The 17,573-nt window shown below is 48.4% G+C and overlaps 1 protein-coding gene across 4 annotated transcripts in view; it reads left to right on the top strand.

Annotated features, from left to right (window-relative positions):
• SIPA1L3 (signal induced proliferation associated 1 like 3) overlaps positions 1–17,573 on the top strand; it is a 230,533-nt gene that overhangs the window by 200,968 nt on the left and 11,992 nt on the right. For 2 of the 4 annotated variants that reach the window (XM_081273202.1, XM_081273203.1), the window contains 3 exons: positions 9,148–9,369; positions 15,810–15,975; positions 16,602–16,848. In XM_081273202.1, coding sequence (XP_081129328.1) covers positions 9,148–9,369; positions 15,810–15,975; positions 16,602–16,848 — 635 coding nt within the window. The remainder of the gene's footprint in view (positions 1–9,147; positions 9,370–15,809; positions 15,976–16,601; positions 16,849–17,573) is intronic. The other 2 variants (XM_081273204.1, XM_081273205.1) reach the window with 2 other exon arrangements.

Below are 17,573 nucleotides of genomic sequence, written 5' to 3'. Positions count from 1 at the left end.
GTTGGTGAGGATGCAGGAGGAAGCAGGGAGCCCAAAGAGCAGGCCACTGTGATGGTCTTGGTGGACCAGCAGTGCTTGGCAGGGGGGTGCGGAGCAACTGGATCAGGATCCATTTTGAGCCCCTCTGGGTTTGTTTGTTTGGTTGGTTGGTTGGTTGGTTGGTTTTGGGGGGCTTTGTTTTGGTTTGGTTTGGTTTTGTCAGTATTAGGAATTGAACCCAGGAGCACTTTACTCCTGAGCTACATCCCCAGTCCTTTCTTTCTTCCTTTTTCTTTCTTTTTCTTTCTCCCTTTTGTTTTTTGTTTGTTTGTACTGAAGACTGAGTCCAGAGGCACTTTACCACTGAACTACGTTCCACTCCTTTTTATTTTTTATTTTGAGAAAGGATCTTGCTAGGTTACTGAGGCTGGCCTCAAACCTAGGATCCTCCTGTTTCAGCCTCCAGAGTCACTGGGATTGCAAGGATCCCAGTGTGCACCACCACAACCGACTCCATTTTGAGTCTCCTCCATGTCCTCTCTGCACTTCCTGTAGGCCTGTCACTTCTGCTCCTCAAGCCCAGGGCAGGTGTGGCCACTCCATGACTCTACACTGGAGGGTGATTGTTCCAGCCACATCAGAGAGAGAAAGGAAGACTAGTCCAGCAGTTCAGGCCAGGTGGCCCAGGCCCTCTGGTGGCTCCCTGAGTGTGGGTGTGCAGTGTAATTTCCGCTCTGCCCCCAACCGCCCATGTCCAGATTGCAGCTTTACCACTTGCCCATTTCCCACCTGTCAGATAGGATGAGGGTGGGAGCATGTTCTAAGGTTGGAAGGATGCACTGAGACCATGAATCTGAAGAACTCAGCCCAGGACCTGAGACATTGCCGGGGCTTGGAGCTATCAGAGCTGCTGTTTGCTTTCATTTACTGTGTGTTCATCATTGGGATTGTTGGGTGTTCATGGTAGTGGTTAGAAACACTGAAACAGGGCTGGGGTTGTGGCTCAGTGGAAGAGCACATGCCTAGCATCTGTGAGGCACTGGGTTCGATTCTCAGCACCACGCATAAATAAATAAATACATACATACATAAATAAGTGTTAATTAACAACTAAAAAAATATTTTTAAAAAAAAATTTTTGGTACCAGGAATTAAACTCGGGGACACTCGACCACTGAGCCACATCCCCAGCCCTATTTCGTATTTTATTTAGAGACAGGGGCTCACTGCATTGCTTAGCGCCCTGCCATTGCTGAGGCTGGCTTTGAACATGCAATCCTTCTGCCTCAGCCTCCCAAGCCGCTGGGATTACAGATGTGAGCCACCGTGCCCAGCTAAAAAATATATTTTAAAAAAGAACCACTGAAACAGACTGCCTTGATTTACATCTTGGCTCTGCCCCTACTGGGTGCATCATTTGTAGCAACGTCTTCAGTCTTTCTGGGCCCCAGTTTCTCCACCTGAAACATGGTAGTAGTGTCCTGCCCCAGGGGTTGCAGGCAACTAAATGGGGCTGACTGAGCTCAGTGCCACCTGCACTACCACTGCTCTTCCTCCTGAGGGGCCACAGCTCATTCCCTTTGTGCCTGTCACCCACCCAGGACCACTGACCAGGGCCCCTGCAGAGTCCCAGGGCTGGACCGATCAGAGGCACTGTACATTACAGATTCTCTACCTAGTCTCTGCCTTTTCCGCTCTTTTGGCAAGCTGCAGAACTGTTTACTGCCACGGAATCTTAAATGCTCCACTGAGATACAAAGCAGACAAGCATATGTCCTCCCTGAGCTTGGAACCTGGTCAGGTAGCCATCCTTATCCACCACACCACGCTGCCTGATTTTTTCAGATCTGCTCTGAGGCCACAGGAACACACATGACTACAGCTGGTGCTTCAGAAAGAACCTTTACTCTCTTGATGCACAGACGGGGTCAGGATTCCACCCTGTGCAACATACAGAGAAGCAACATGCATGCCTAGCACCTGACACAGCTCATGTTCTATGGGGTGTGTGGGAGGGGGCGCCCCCTCCCACAGAGGGACTGGATCAAGATGCACAGTATCTTCAGGGGAATAATGATCTCACAAGGCCCTGTTGAGCTCGCAGGACTGAAGACCTTGTCATGGGAGTGCTTTCAGCTGCAAGTAACAAAGTCCCAGCTCAATTGGCAGAAGTTTGCTTATTATTTTTATTTATTTTCAATTGATAATAACAATTGCATTTGTTTAAGCAGTACAGCCTGATGCTTTGATTTATGTTTATATTACCAAAAGATTCAGTCAGGCTAATTATTAATGTATCTCTCACCTTAAACCAACTTACCATTTTGTGGAGGGTGGTTTGTTTTGTTTTTTTTTCTTGGTATTGGGACTTGAACCCAGGGGCGCTTTACCACTGAACCACATCTCTGACTCTTTTTATGTTTCATTTGAGACAGCGTCTCACTCAGTTGCTTAGGGCCTCACTAAGTTGCTGAGGCTGGTATGTAACTTGTGGTCCTCCTGCCTCAGCCTCCCAAGTCTGGGATTACAGGCATGCGCCATCATATCCAGCTCCAACTTAGCTTTGTGTGTGTGTGTGTGTGTGTGTGTGTGTGTGTGAGAGAGAGAGAGAGAGAGAGAGAGAGAAGAACATTAAAAATTACTATTTGAGCAATTTTAAAATATACATTATTTTAAAAATGTATTTATTTTACAATAGAAGGCATTTTTTTAAATATTTATTTTTCAGTTGTAGGTGGTGAACACACTATCTTTATTTCATTATTATGTGGTGCTGAGGATCAAACCCAGTGCCTCAAGTGTGCTAGGTGAGCACTCTACCACTGAGCCACAACCCCAGCCCCCAATAGAAAGCATTTTGGGGCTGGGGATGTGGCTCAAGCGGTAGCGCGCTCGCCTGGCATGCGTGCGGCCCGGGTTCGATCCTCAGCACCACATACCAACGGGGATGTTGTGTCCGCCGAGAACTAAAAAATAATATTAAAAATTCTCTCTCTCTCTTTCTCTCTCTCCCTCTCTTACTCTCTCTTTAAAAAAATAAAAGAAAGAAAGCATTTTGACACATTGTACACAAATGGAGCAAAATTTCTCCTTCCTCTGGCTGTACATGGTGCAGAGTCACTCCAGTAGTGTAATTACACATGTATATAGAGTAATAATGTCTGTCTCATTCTATTGTCCTTCCCATCCCCACAGCCCCAGCCCTCCCCTCACTCCACTCTACATAAACGAAAGTTCCTCATTCTTCCCTGTCCCCCTGCCCCGCTATGGATCAGCATCCACTTATCAGAGAAAACATTCAGCTTTTGGTTTTGGGGGATTGGCTTATTTCACTTAGCATGACATTCTCTAGTTTTATACATTTACCAGGAAATGCCATAATTTCATTCTTCTTTAAGGCTGAGTAATATTCAATTGTGTATATGTACCACATTTTCTTTATCCATTCATCTACTGAAGGGCATCTAGGTTGGTTCCATAGTTTAGCTATTGTGAATTGAGCCACTTGCTAGAAACATTGATGTGGCTGTGTCACTGTAGTATGCTGATTTTAAGTCCTTTGGGTATAAACCAAGGAGTGGGATAGCTGGGTCAAATGGTGGTTCCATTCCAGGTTTTCTGAGATATCTCCAGTGCTTTCCAGAGTGGTTGCACCAATTTGCAGTCCCACCAGCAATGTATGAGTGTACCTTTTCCCCCACATTCTCGCCAACATTTATTATTGCTTGTATTCTTGATAATTGCCATTCTAACTGGAGTGAGATGAAGTAGTTTTGATTTGCATTTCTCTAATTGCTAGAGATGATGGTTTGAATCCATCCTGTTGTTCAGGAAGTTGGGTCCTAAGCTGACATGCTGAAGATTTGGGCCTACTTTTTCTTCTATTAGGCACAGGGTCTCTGTTCTAGTGTCTAAGTCTGTGATCCACTTTGAGTTGATTTTTGTGCAGGGTGAGAGAGAGGTTTAATTTCATTTTGCTACATATGGATTTCCAGTTTTCCCAGCACCATTTGTTGAATAGGCTATATTTTCTCCAATGTATGTTTTTGGCACCTCTGTCTAATATGAGGTAACTGTATTTATGTGGGTTTGTCTCTGTGCCTTCTATTTTGTACCATTAGTCTACATGTCTATTTTGGCACCAATACTGGGCCATTTTTTGCCATTGCTCTGAAATATACATTATACATGGTCACTGTGCAGTGCAATAGATCACTAAAGTTGACTCCCCCAATCTGAAACTTTGTCTGCTGTAATCAATATTTTCCCTTTCCCCAATTCTCTCTCCTGAGGCAAATGTATCACCTCCCAGAACTCAAGGTTAGAGAAGGCCCCAAGGTTGGGTCATTTATTGACTCCAGGACCCAAGTTCTTTCCCTGTCTTGTTTTGTTTTGATTTTTCCAAGGTTGTGGAACCCAGGGCCTATGCATGCTAGGCAGGTGCTCTACCACTGAGCCACACCTAGACTGAGGTGTCAGGTGGCCACTTCCTGTTTGCCCTGTGCCAAGTTTATATGGTTTAACCTGACTTGTGTCCTTGACACCTCCCCAGTGTCATTCCCTTCAGACGTAATCAGATGGTGTATACTCCTCCAGAGATTTTTCTCTAAACCTGTACCAACCCAGTTCTTTGAAACATTTTGACCATTACCCAAAGTAGAAAAACATTTTACATTATAACCCAACACAGACATCTGGAATTTTCACTAAATACTTAACTTATGTGATCACACTGACATATTTTTTAGTCTATTTCTTTTTTTTTCCCCCTGCTCAGAACTGCTAAGACTTGCACCGGGTATGTGTAGCTCAGTGTAAAGTACTTGCCTAACGTGTATGAGGCTCTGGGTTCTATCCCCAGAAGCTAAAAAATAAAATAAAAGAATAGAACTATTAAGACCTACCAGGAACAATGTCACACTCGTATCATCTAAGCCATTCAGGAAGCTGAGGCAGGAGGAGCCCAAGTTTGAGGCCAGCCTGGACAACTTAGCAAGACTCTGTCTTAAGATAAAATTAAAAGGACTGGAGATGTGACTCAGGAGTAAAAATCTCCTGGGTTCAAACCCCAGTACCACCAAAAAAACAAATTAAGACCCACTAAGTCTATTTCAGGACCTAGAGTTGGAGAAGCACTGCTAATTTCCTTCCTATAAAAGAAAAAAATCATAACCATATTTCATATATATACATACATATTATATATAAACACAAGTATATGTGTGTATACACAAGTATATGTAGATTTTTGTCTGGCTGGGCATAAAAAGGGCTGGGGATGTAGCTTAGTAGTAAACTGCCCCTGGTTCTATCTCAATCATTCAGACCATTTCCACCTTTTCTTATCATTTTGGTTTTTTCCCAGTTCTTCTTTATCATAACAGCACTTCTATGAGCATCCCCGTGTGTACAAATGAGTATTGTGCAACTTTTCGGTGGTGTGGTTTGTGGGGGGCCAAACACTAGGCTGACGCCCTTGGGTTGCTTCTGAGCTCCGAAGCCCTCGCCTCCTTGGGGAAGCCTCCCTGCACCTCCATAGTGTTATGAGGTCCATGCTCATGGGGATGTGCTTCGGGGCTTCCTGGATATCTCCTCACAGTGTGCAACCTTTGTCCATTAATAGACATTGCTGAATCGTAGAAAGCACATGTTGCTTTTTAAATCCAGCCTACAAGTCTCTGCCTTCTGAATAGAGTATTTAGACCATTCCCTTTTTTCTTCTTTTCTTCCCTTTTCGTGGTATTAGGGATTGAACCCAGGGCCTTGGCCAAGCTAGGTAAGCAAGCTCAGGTGAGCTGTATCTCCCAGCCCTTTTTATTAGTATTATTTTATTGAGACAAGCTCTCACTAAATTGCCCATACTGACCTCAAACTTACAATCCTTCTGCCTCAGCCTTCCAGGTAAGCTGGCATTACAGCCATTCATAATCGTGTCTGGCTAAACTGTTTTTTGGTTTTGTATACTGGAGGATTGAACCTGGGGATGCCTGAGTCACTATTATAGGCATGTGCCACTGCACCCCACTAAACCATTTACATTAATTAATTAATTTAACTGTTTTGGGTACTGGTGTGCTTTATATATCCCCAGCCCTTTTATTTTTTTTATTTTGAGATAGTGTCTTGCTAAATTACTTAGAACCTTTCTAAATTGCTGAGGCTGGCCTTGAATTTACAATCCTCCTGCCTCAACCTCCTGAGTCACTGGGATTACAGGTATGAGCACTGCACCTGGCTTAATGTAATTATTGATAATAGTTTTATACTTGATACTTTGCTACTTGTTTTCTTTATGTTTACTATCTTTCTTGCTTCTGTTTTTCCTTTATTGCTTTAGACTGTGTAAATTTAATTTAGTGTGTCATTGGAAGTTCACTCTTATGTACCTGTTTTTTGTTGTTGTTGTTATTACAGTATGCATCTATCAGTGTGATTCAGGTTAATACTAACTTCATTCCAGTAATACGTGAAAATTTTTCTCTAGTATAGCCCTACTCCTTCCCCTTCTTTGTGCAGTTTTATCACATATATGATATAAACCCAACAACAGAGTTAATTATTGCCTTTGTCTTTAAGTAAAGGTGAGAGAAGAAATGTGAAAGCATAAATCTATAGTCATTTTTAAAAAACTGCATGTTAAAGGCTGAGGTTGTGGTTTAGCAGTAGAGTGCTCACCTAGCAAGTGCAAGGCCCTGGGTTCCATCCTCAGCGCCATATAAAAATAAATAAATAAAGGTATTGTGTCCAACTACAACTGAAAATAAATATTTTTTTTAAAAAACTGCATGTTGTGCTGGGATTGTGGCTCAGTGGTAGAGTGTTCACCTATCTTGCGTAAGACACTGGATTTGATCCTCAGCACCACATAAATATAAAATAAAGATATTGTGTCCACCTATAACTAAAAAAATTTTTTTTAATTTAAAAAACTGCATGTTAATTATCTGGATTAATTTCTTTTAGTGTGAGGACTTCCTGTATTGTTTCTTATTAAGCAGATGTGCTGACAACACACATTTTTTCTCTTTCTCTTTGTTAAATGGGAACATCTTTAGATTGCCTTTACTTTTTTCAAGGGTAGTTTTTCTGGATATAGAATTCTGGGTTATAGAATTCTTTCAGTGCTTTGAAAACGACATTTTATTCCATTGTTTCACATGAAAAGTCAGCAGTTAGTTTTATCAGTGTTTCTCTGTAAGCAATGAGTCTTTTCTCTGGATACTTTTATCTTAGTATTTTACTTTCAGGTGTTTTTTAAGATGTAGGTCTCTTTATTTATTATACTTGTGGTTTGTTGAGCTTTTTAAATGTTTAGATTAATGACTTTTTAAAATCAGATTTAGGAAGTTTTCAGTCATTATTTCTTCAGATATTTCTTCTGCCCCTTTCTCTCATCTCCTTTTGAAACTCTTTATTATATGCTCTCTTTTTGGTATCAGGGATTGAACTCAGGGGCACTCAACCACTGAGTCCCATCCCCATCCCTATTTTGTATTTTATTTAGAGACAGGGTCTCACTGAGTTGCTTAGCGATTCGCCGTTGCTAAGATTAGCTTTGAACTCTCTATCCTCCTGCCTCAGCCTCCCGAGCTGCTGAGATTATAGGTGTACAGTGCGCCACTGTGCCTGGCTTTTTGTTATATACTCTTAATGTCTCCTTGGAGCCACAGATTCCCTAGGTTCCTACCCACTTCAGCAGTTTGTCAAGCTTAGTGCTTTCCAGATTATTGTATGCCTTTGGTCATTTTTCGGAGTGCTTGAAAGGGTTTTTGGTTTGTTAGTTTGGGCCTCTTTTTTTTTTTTTTTTTAAAGAGAGAGTGAGAGAGGGAGAGAGAGAGAGAGCAAGAGAGAGAGAGAATTTTAATATTTATTTTTTAGTTATCGGCGGACACAACATCTTTGTTTGTATGTGGTGCTGAGAATCGAACCCAGGCAGCACGCATGCCAGGCGAGCGCACTACCACTTGAGCCACATCCCCAGCCCACAGTTTGGGCCTCTTTGGGAAGAGGATTTGCCAGTCTCCTCCTCTGGCCACAGTCAAAAGTCCCATCCACTAAATCGACCTTCAGAAAGGATTTACTAGCTTATATTTCAAAGATATCTTCTATTTTGTCATTAAATATCTCTTATTTCGAATGGAATTTCATTAAAATTTTTTCTTTAATTGACCAGGCACAATGGTGTGCACCTGTAATTGCAACTGCTTGGGAGGCTGAGACAAGAAAGAGGATTGCATGTTTGAGGCTAGGCTGAGAAACTTAGTGCAACCCTAACTCAACATTTTTTAAAAAAGGGCTGCGGATGTAGCTCAGTATTAGAGTGCTTGGCTAGCGCGTGTGTGGTCCTAGGTTGAATTCCCCGTACCACCCCAAAAAAAAAATTAAAGTTGATTTCCTGCAGCATTTGTGTCCCTAAAGTTTAGGTCCAGTTGATATCAGTAGGTTGTTGTAACATTAATTCAACAAAAATCTAATATTTAGCTTAGGGAGCTGTAGTCTTAGACTAGCTAACTATAGTATCTGACATGTACTAAGTGCTTCATAAAAGCATACATAGCAAAATATATTCTTTTTTTTTAAGAGAGAATTTTTTTAATATTTATTTTTTAGTTTTTGGGGGACACAACATCTTTATTTTATTTTTATGTGGTGCTGAAGATCGAACCCAGCACCTCACACATGCCAGATGAGCGCACTACCGCTTGAGCCACATCCTCAGCCCCGCAAAATATATTCTTTAAAAATTATACATAGCATGTACAAGATCCTGGATTTGGTCCTCATCACCTGGAAAAAAATATGACAAGTTATAGAATAATCGGTATGATCCCAATAATGAAAAAGCAAAATCTTCCCACCTCCCCTCCCCCCAGTTAAAGCCGCTTTCTCTGTTTTTAATGCCCAGATGAAAAGGAAGGAAATAGAGCAGCCTGTGAACCATGGTCACCTAGAGACAGGTGGGCAGATGGATCTCCGCCTTCAACTGCGTAGCTCCCACAGCAGGGACCGGGGTGCCTTTTTAGGTTCCCGTATTGCTGGAGTGGGACGGGTCTCTGCAGGGACCCCCTTTTCTCTAGGCTTCCGTGTCGTGGAACATCCTGCAGCAGTACAGCCCATGGTGACATGTCTAGGGTCCGTGAACTTCTTCCCTTCATTCTTTCTTTGCAGTGACATGGGCTCACGGGCTGGCTTCCCTGCTCAGGTTTACAAAACTGCCAGCGCAGAGACTCCTCGGCCCTCCCAGCTGGCCCAGGCCAGCCCCTTCCAGCTCTCCACCTCTGTCCCCAAGTCCTTCTTCTCCAAGCAGCCTGTGCGCAATAAGCACCCAACAGGGTGGAAGAGGACGGACGAGCCCCCGCCACGGCCTCTCACCTTCACCGACCCCAAGAAGTAAGTGCCTGGGTGGGCAGTGAGGCCAGGTGGGTCGCTCTGGTCGAAAAGAGAGTGACACTTACTCGCTGAGAAGCCAAGTCCACACACTGGGGATATGGCAGGGAACCTGGCCGAGGTCCCCACTGTCGGGAACTGATGCTCAGGTCTGGGTGAGGGGCGGAGGGCACGCAGTGGGTCAGCAGGGGCTCGGCTCTGATGGCATCTGCATGAAGAGCTTTGGTAGGAGAAGGAGGCAACAGTCAAGACCCCAAGGTGTGGCCTTGGGAGGAGGGTCCAGTAGCCGGAACCCCGTGAGCAAGGGGAGGGTGTGGGACATGAGGTCAGGGTAGCAGTAGAGCAGATGGTGGCAAGTCCTGTGGCATCTGCTCTCACTGACACGGGCCTGTGGAGGGTGTGGCACGGCTAGGAGATGTTCTGAACTGCTAATAGGTCCCTGTGGCTGCATGTGGGGAACATCCCGGAGGAGCACTGTCAGGGTCCACTGGGACGTGGGGACGGGAGCAGGGCAAGAGCCACCAAGGCGAGGAGGGCAGGCTCGGGACGGATGATCTGGAACTGCAGCAGACAGGGCTTGCTGGCAAGTAGGAGGTGCTGGGAGAGAAGAGGACAGGTGGCCAGTAGCCCTCCACCTGGGATGGCTGCTCCGGAGGACTGCGGGGCTGGAGCTGCCCCTGCAGGCAGCTGGCTCTTTGGCACCAGAGCCTCTCGGCCTGGCACAGCCACCATGGGCCGCTGCACAGTGCTGAGCTGATGGGCGGCCGCACGTGAGCGGTCATCTCCAGAAACCAAGGAGGAGATGGGCCTTGAAAGAGCTTCTGCCATTACCTCAGGGCCTACCTTAGGGCAGGGTGCTGACCGGGAGGACCCCAAGCAACCTCGTCCAGAGGCGACCCCTTCACGTGGGGCCATTGGGGGCATGAGGTGAGGGAGTTGGGGCCTGGGAGAGATGGCGCTCCCCAGGTGGGTGTGGTATCACGGCCCCACCTGAGCGCACAACCCTACAGGTCAGAGAATGGTGTCTTGGCTCCATGTCACCATGATGGAAGCTCCTGGAGGGTCAGTCCCTCACCTGGAACACACAGGTGGTCCTCAGTCCTGTCCCACGGCTGCTATAAGGAATTCCCACGGTCCCTATGAAGCATCCGGCCACCCCAGCTGAGGACCCAGAGCGCTGGGTGCTGTGTGTGGAATGCAGCTTTCACCACGAGCACAGCCTGGGGTAACGCAGGGCAGCAGGTGGACGTAGGTTCTGAGTGTCCTCGGTTTCCCAGGCCGCAAAAGGAAGAAAGGCGCGCCTACGTCCCAGGAGTGGTGCGAGGGTGCCCGGGGCTGGCAGGCGCTGGTGCCGGTGCTCCCCCCTGGCACGCAGGTCCAGAGGCCCTTGGCTCCGGCTCAGGAGAGACCAGAGAAGGCCTGGTTCCACAAGCCCAGGCCCAGCACCCAGCAGGGCTGTCCCCGCCTCTGCTCTCTGGCCTCTCCGAGCCGCCCTTCCAGGACAGTCAGCCCGCTGCCTGGGGCACAGCCCGGCGAGTCTCCTTGCCAACCACGTTGGCAGAACCCCCAGCTCAGCCGGGCTGACAGCGGGCAGTGCTAATTAGCTTAATTAACCAGGGCCCGAGGGAGCCACCCCAGTTGGAGGCCAGAACTCCAGTCCTCTGGGACCAGCCCAGCCACGTCTGGCCACTGGTTGCCTTCGGCTCCTGGGCCAACTGTGGGAGGAGGAGCTGCTGCTGCCTGTCCTGACTGCAGCCTTCCTTCCTTCCTTTTCTACCCGGGAGCGTCCCGCGCCGTGGCAGAGTGCACATTTAGACAGCATGGGTGAGTCAGAGGTACTCTGTCCGGTTCCATTAGAAAGGATCTTGGAGACGTTCTCTTCATTTATGCTTTGAAAGGGGAACCGGGGTAAAAAAAAAAAATGCACAAAAAGATTTGTGTTGAAAAATAAGCCTCTCCCCCAACCCGGTCCCATAGCTCCCTCCTAGAAGCAGTGTTGTTTCATTTCTTGTGCCTCTGGAAGGACAGGTGCCTGAGAAGACCCGGCACAGGTGACACATGCTCTTCCCTTGCACCCATTGACATCAGCATGGCCACCTGTCTTCTGCCTTCCTCCCTTGCTCTTTTCTCTTTACATTTCTTGGCACTGGTCCAAATTAGGGCATAGAAGGTGGCCTTGCCCTTGTCAGCAGTCAGAGAGCAGCCCATTTTATCCCCAGAGGTCATTAGGATTTGACAGTTATGGAGACCAGAGATCTAGAGAAAAAACAAGATTAGGGATGTGTTGGCCTAGTTTAGTTTGGTTCGGCTTTTTTGGTTTTTTTTTTTGTTTGTTTTTTTATTTTTTTTTTAAAGAGAGAGAGAGAGAATTTTTTATTTATTTTTTAGTTATCTGCGGACACAACATCTTTGTTTGTATGTGGTGCTGAGGATCGAACCCGGGCTGCACGCATGCCAGGCGAGCGCTACTGCTTGAGCCACATCCCCAGCCCTGGTTTGGCTTTTTTGATGCTTAGCATGCAGGAGGCCCTGAGTTCAACACCCAGCACCAAAAAAAAAAGAAAGAAAGAAAATAGCCAGGCACAATGGTGCATACCTGTTATCTCAGCAACTCAGGAGGCGGAGGCAGGAGGATCGCAAGTTTGAGGCCAGCCACAGTAACTTAGAGAGACCCTATTTCCAAAAAGAAGGCGGAGAAGGGAGAGCATTGGAAATGTGGCTCAGTGGTAAAGTGTCCCTGGATTCAATATCTAATACCAAAGGAAAAAAAAAAATCTGAAGATTCTTCAGAAAGAAGAGGATAAGAAAAGCAATACCAGCACCTTGAGAGGCTCAGGCAGGAGGATCACAAGTTCAAAGCCAGCCTCAGCAAAAAGAGAGGCGCTAAGCAACTGAGAGAGACCCTGTACAACATAGGGCTGGGGATGTGGCTCAGTGGTTGAGTGACCCCTAAGTTCAATCCCCGATACCAAAAAAAAAAAAAAAACAAAAGTGGTCAACTAAGGGCTGGGCCACAGCTCTGTTGGTGGAGCACTTGCCTGGCGTGCACAAGGCCCTGAGTTCAAGCCCTAGCACTGCGGAGGGGTGGGGGGATCAACTGAGCTGGATTTGCCATGCTTCTCCCCTGTAGGCATGTTCTCAGCAGCCCCCCAGGAGCATCAGAACACAGGTTGCCATAGGTGGGATGGTGCAGATGGAGGGTCACAGGAGAAGGTTCTAGCATGATGTCTCCTAGTGAGCCAGCCTTCCTCCTAAGAACTAGGAATGCCTTGTTGAGAATACTAGAGTTCCTGGAGTCTGGGAAGGTGATTTTAGGAAATGAACATAAATGAAATAGAACAGGGAAGGAGAGTGTGTGGGGGGGGTTGGTGCTGAGGATTGAATCCGGGGCTTACCAGGACTCTACCACTGAGGCCAGATCTACTACCTCTCCAAAGTAGGGGCCTGTGCTGAGGGAAGATTCTGGAAAATGCCAAAATCCAAGGTGGGGGAAAAGGAGGCCCCTTTCATCTTCCATGGTGAAGGGGTGTGTGCCTCTCTTTCTGTCTCTGTGTCTGTCTCTCTGTCCTCCAGACCTAAAGCTTCTCATCTGCCTGGAGAATACACTTGCCTAATCTGGGTGGAGCCAGCATTGCCCCCACCTGAGCTCTAGGCTGGGGAGGGATGTGACCTGATAAAAAAAGAAAACTTGGCACCTTCTCTTCTTCCCTTTGTTAAAATCCCAAGGCTGGCAACTGAGAAAGAGAAAGAAAATGCAGACTTCAAAACCCTCGGGAGCCCAAGACATCTTATTTCTTCTGTAGGCTCAGAGGCTCTTTCTTGTATTACAAAACGATGAAGGTCAGGTATCAGCCTTTTTAAAACTAATTGTTATTATTTTTGTTATCATCATCATCATTAGTATGGTGAAATAAATTCACAGTTCAAAGGGTGTAAAAGTCCCACTTTCCTACCTCCTACTTCCTGGAGGTAATCATGGTTCATTTCTTCCAGAAAAAAAATTTTTGCACATAAAAGCACATCTTTTTTTTTTTTTTTGAACATTTATTTTTTGGTTGTAGTTGGACACAATACCTTTATTTCACTTACTTATTTTTATGGTGGTTCTGATGATCGAACCCAGGGTCTCGCACATGCGAGGCGAGTGCTCTACCACTGAGCCGCATCCCGGCCCCAGAGGCATATTTTTAATCAAACGTGATCATGGTCCATGCACTGTACAGGTTTTCATCCCACGTGTGATGTAAACATGGCGGTCAAGGTGGCTGGGTTTGGAAGAATAACAGGGTCCTCAGTACCCTTGATTATCATTTTAAGCTTTACTCGATGATGCTGTTCCGGGTGGGGTTTCTTTTTGGAGCAAACCAATTCAGCTCTGCTACCTAGAAGGTCACAGTGCTCACCGATGCTTTTGTTTTCTATCCCTGCCATCAGAAGACACCAGAGAAAAAGGTGGTTTTCACCTGGAAGGGAAACAGTGGGGCAGCACGGCACCTTCCCGGTGTCCCATCATCACTGTCTCTGTCCTACAGTTACATGCATGGCCACTGACTGTCCTCCCACCCAGGGGACATAATGCCAGCATCATGATGATAGGCTCCAAAGACTTAGAAATACCGGCTACCCTAGGCTCTTTGGCAGGACAGTTGCCAGAGTAAGTGGGGAGCATGAGAGGGCAAGAAATTCTAAGACGACGCAGGGGTCTGTCAGTGAGGTTTCTAGAGAGTCTGGGTCATGTTAGGACAGCTCACACAGCTGGCTTGTTTAGGATACTCTTATGATGTTCACTATGCCCATATAAATTCTAAGTTGATATTATCTCTGTAGATGTTTCTGGAATTTCCATAGTTACAGTCATCTGATCAGAAATGTTCTCAAAGAGTACATGCATTTGTTTCTTATCTTTTGAAGGCATAAAACTTGTTAATCAAAAACCACAATATAAAAAAAAAAAATGGCAGTCAAGCTTGGTGGTGGCAACTGTAGACTCATCAACCCATTGCCTTAATTTGAATCCTGACTCCTCCCTCCACAAACTGTGTGACTTTGGACAAGTGGCTTAACTCCTCTGTGCCTTAATCTCTTCATTCATGAGGTGGGATCTGAGTAGGGCAGCTTGGGGGATTCGCATATGTGTCCAGGGAGCCGGGCCTTGCTATGCTGCTGCTCTCTTTCTGCTCGGCTGACAGACCAGAGACAAAGACAGCTACAGGTCACAACAGCTGCTGTAAGAAAGGGAAAGGGGACCGTGGTAGAAGGCACGGCCAGGGTTACAGGCTCCCACCTCCTGCCTCAGTTCCCATCTGTAAAATGGGAATGATCAGAAGAGGGGCTCCCTGTGTGGTATCTGGTGAGGATGATGTACCTGGTCACTGTCATTTTTTCTCTTAGGGGTGGCCGGGCCTTAGGTCAGGTCCCCATTTCACCAGGAAGCTTGAATATTTTTACCAAGAAGCTCAGACTTGAGCCCAGAAGCTAGGTCACAGTCTAAATGCAAGAGGTCCGGCCCTAGGGGCCGCTGAGTGGAGGACAGGGGGTGGCCTTGTCAGCCTGGAGCCCACAGGGGACAGTGGTGGAGCCCCGGCCACAGCATGAACACAGGGCTGAGCATCTCAGAGGTTAGGGACCTCTTGAGTCCATGTCAGCTGTCACAAGGGCAGCCTCATGTCCCCAGTACTTGCAAATTGGGACCTAACACTCTTCAGCTCAGAACCTGCAGGGCTCCTCAGATGTAGTCCCAAGTCCCTGTGTCACTCAAGTCCCACACGTCTGCCCCTGCTCCCTGAGACCTCACCTCCCACCTCTTGCCCCCTTGTCCCCCATTCCTGCAGTTCACCAAGCTCGTCACCCCTCATGGCCCCATCTCTGGCTCTTTCCTCCACCTCCCATGGGATTCCTTCCTTCCAGTCCCCGGCCCCCAGGTGTCACCCTTGACAACAGCCCTCCCCAGCTCCTACCCCGGTACCTGGCTTTGTTTTTCTTCAAAACATTTCCCTCAGCCAGGTGCGGTGGTGCACGACCATAATCCCAGCATCTCAGGAGGCTGAGGCAGGAGGATTCCAAGTTCAAGACCAACCTCAGCAATTTAGTAAGACCTATAGCTCAGGGGTGGAGCACCCTGGGTTCAATACACCCAGTACTGCAAAAAAAAAAAAAAATCTCTCTAGCTCACCCACGGGGTCTCTCTGTTCGTTTGATCAGTGTTGGTCGCCCTTCCTAGACGTGGGCTCCATATCGCGGCTGTTCCCTAGTCCCTGGAACAGGCTCAGCCAGAGGTGTTCCCAAGAAGTGCCTGGATGATAAGGGTACAGAGTGGCGGAGGGCTCTGCTGTGCACCTTGGCCACGTGGAGTAGGTGTGGCCGTTCACCAGAGGCAGTTGGCTGTGAGTCCCCACAGCTTTGGAAGGAGCTCGCGGCCCCTGACCCCGGCGCTCTGCTTGCAGGCAGGTGGACACCAACACAAAGAACGTCTTTGGGCAGCCACGGTTAAGAGCATCCCTGCGAGACCTCCGGTCCCCTCGGAAGAACTACAAGTCCACCATTGAGGACGACCTGAAGAAACTCATCATCATGGACAACCTGGGGCCAGAGCAGGAGAGGGACACAGGGGTGCGTGGCCAGGTGGCCTGGGGCAGGGCAGGGAGGAGGGAGCGCATCTGCGGCCCTGTCGGGGTGTGTGAGTGAGGGCCCTGTTTTGATTAGGAACAGAACCGGGGTTTAAGCCATCTCAGGAGGGCACCAGGAAGGCCTGGCTCACATCCTTCTCCCAGAGCCCAGGGTGAAGCAGCTGCCCCCCGCCCAGAGCTCGGGTCCGGGAGTAGAGCAGTGGTCCCAGGGGAAACTCCGGCGCGCTCTCATTCCCCAAGGACAGGGCAAGGCCAGAAGAGCAGACACATGGTGGCTCCATTGTCATCTCGTCCTTGCCTGCCCTAGGTAGCCTCACTGTCAGGCAGGCACATTCTGAGGGGACCAAGATGGCCCCCAGGCTCCCCGGGTTGTGTCCCACCAGCCCAGAGCATGGAGGAAGAGGACACTGGTGCCTGCTGGAGTCCCAGCCTGGCTCTCGCGGGCCTGTGTGGCTCACTCTCTCCCCTCCCCTGCCCGGCCTCAGCCTCACTTGTCTGGAGCTGGTCAGCCGGCCAGAGGCCATGGGCTGCGGGTCAGGGAAGGGAGCCCTTGAGGACTGACTGGGGCCCCCTATGACACTGTCCCCATGTTCCCCCCTGTCCTGGCAGCAGTCCCCCCAGAAGAGCCTGCAGCGGACACTGTCAGACGAGAGCCTGTGCAGTGGGCGCCGGGAGCCCAGCTTTGCCACACCTGCCAGCCTGGAGCCAGGCCTGCCCAGTGACGTGCTCTTCACCAGCACCTGCGCCTTCCCCTCCAGCACGCTGCCCGCCCGCCGCCAGCACCAGCACCCACTCCCGCCCGGCGGCGGCCCCAGCGCCAACCCTGCCGCTGGCAACGGATTCCCAGAGAAGAAATGTAAGCCTGGGCACCCTCCTGGTCGCCTGGAGGTTGTCTGGGTCAGTTACCTGAGGGAGGGGACTGGGTTGCCTGTGAATTTCAGAGGTGCCTGATAGTTGGGCACTGGGTGTCACCCCAAGAGCAGGGGGTGCTCTCCAAGCATCAGGGAGTTTCCTGGGATTCTCCTGAGACCAGACAGGGTCTCAGCCCCTCTGGGTACAGGCCTGAGGGCAGGGATTGCAGCAGCTGCCCCCAGCTCCACCCTGCAGCTCCCAGTTCTGGTACCAGGCAGTTTGGTGAACATTTATTAACTGATAGGACTCCCCCAAATTTGCCATAGTGGGGAAGGTGCAGGGGTGGAACTTTTCCACACCTTTATTTGTCTTTAGTATCCCCAGGAGCAGGACGGTATGCACACCACCTCCATCAGGCCACAAAATGGGGCCTGAGCTCGTGTCCCAGGCCTCTACCACCAATGGGACTTCTTTTTCTTTTTTTGGTGGTGCTGGGGATCAAACCCAGGGCCTATGCATACGAGGCAAGCACTGTACCAAGTGAGCTCTCTCCCCAGCCCCTCCAGTGGGACTTCTCTGTGCCTCAGTTTCTTTGACTGTAAAATATCACCAGAGGAGCCAGGCGTGGTGGTGCACATCTGTAATCCTAGCTACTCTGGAGGCTGAGGCAGGAGGATTGCAAGTTCAAAGCCAGCCTCAGCAACTTAGCGACACCCTGTCTCAAAATAG

Source organism: Spermophilus citellus (genome assembly GCF_964194105.1).
Source record: "Spermophilus citellus genome assembly, chromosome: 18".
NCBI classification, from domain to species: Eukaryota; Metazoa; Chordata; class Mammalia; order Rodentia; family Sciuridae; genus Spermophilus; species Spermophilus citellus.
This window is presented reverse-complemented; position numbering and strand designations above follow the sequence as displayed.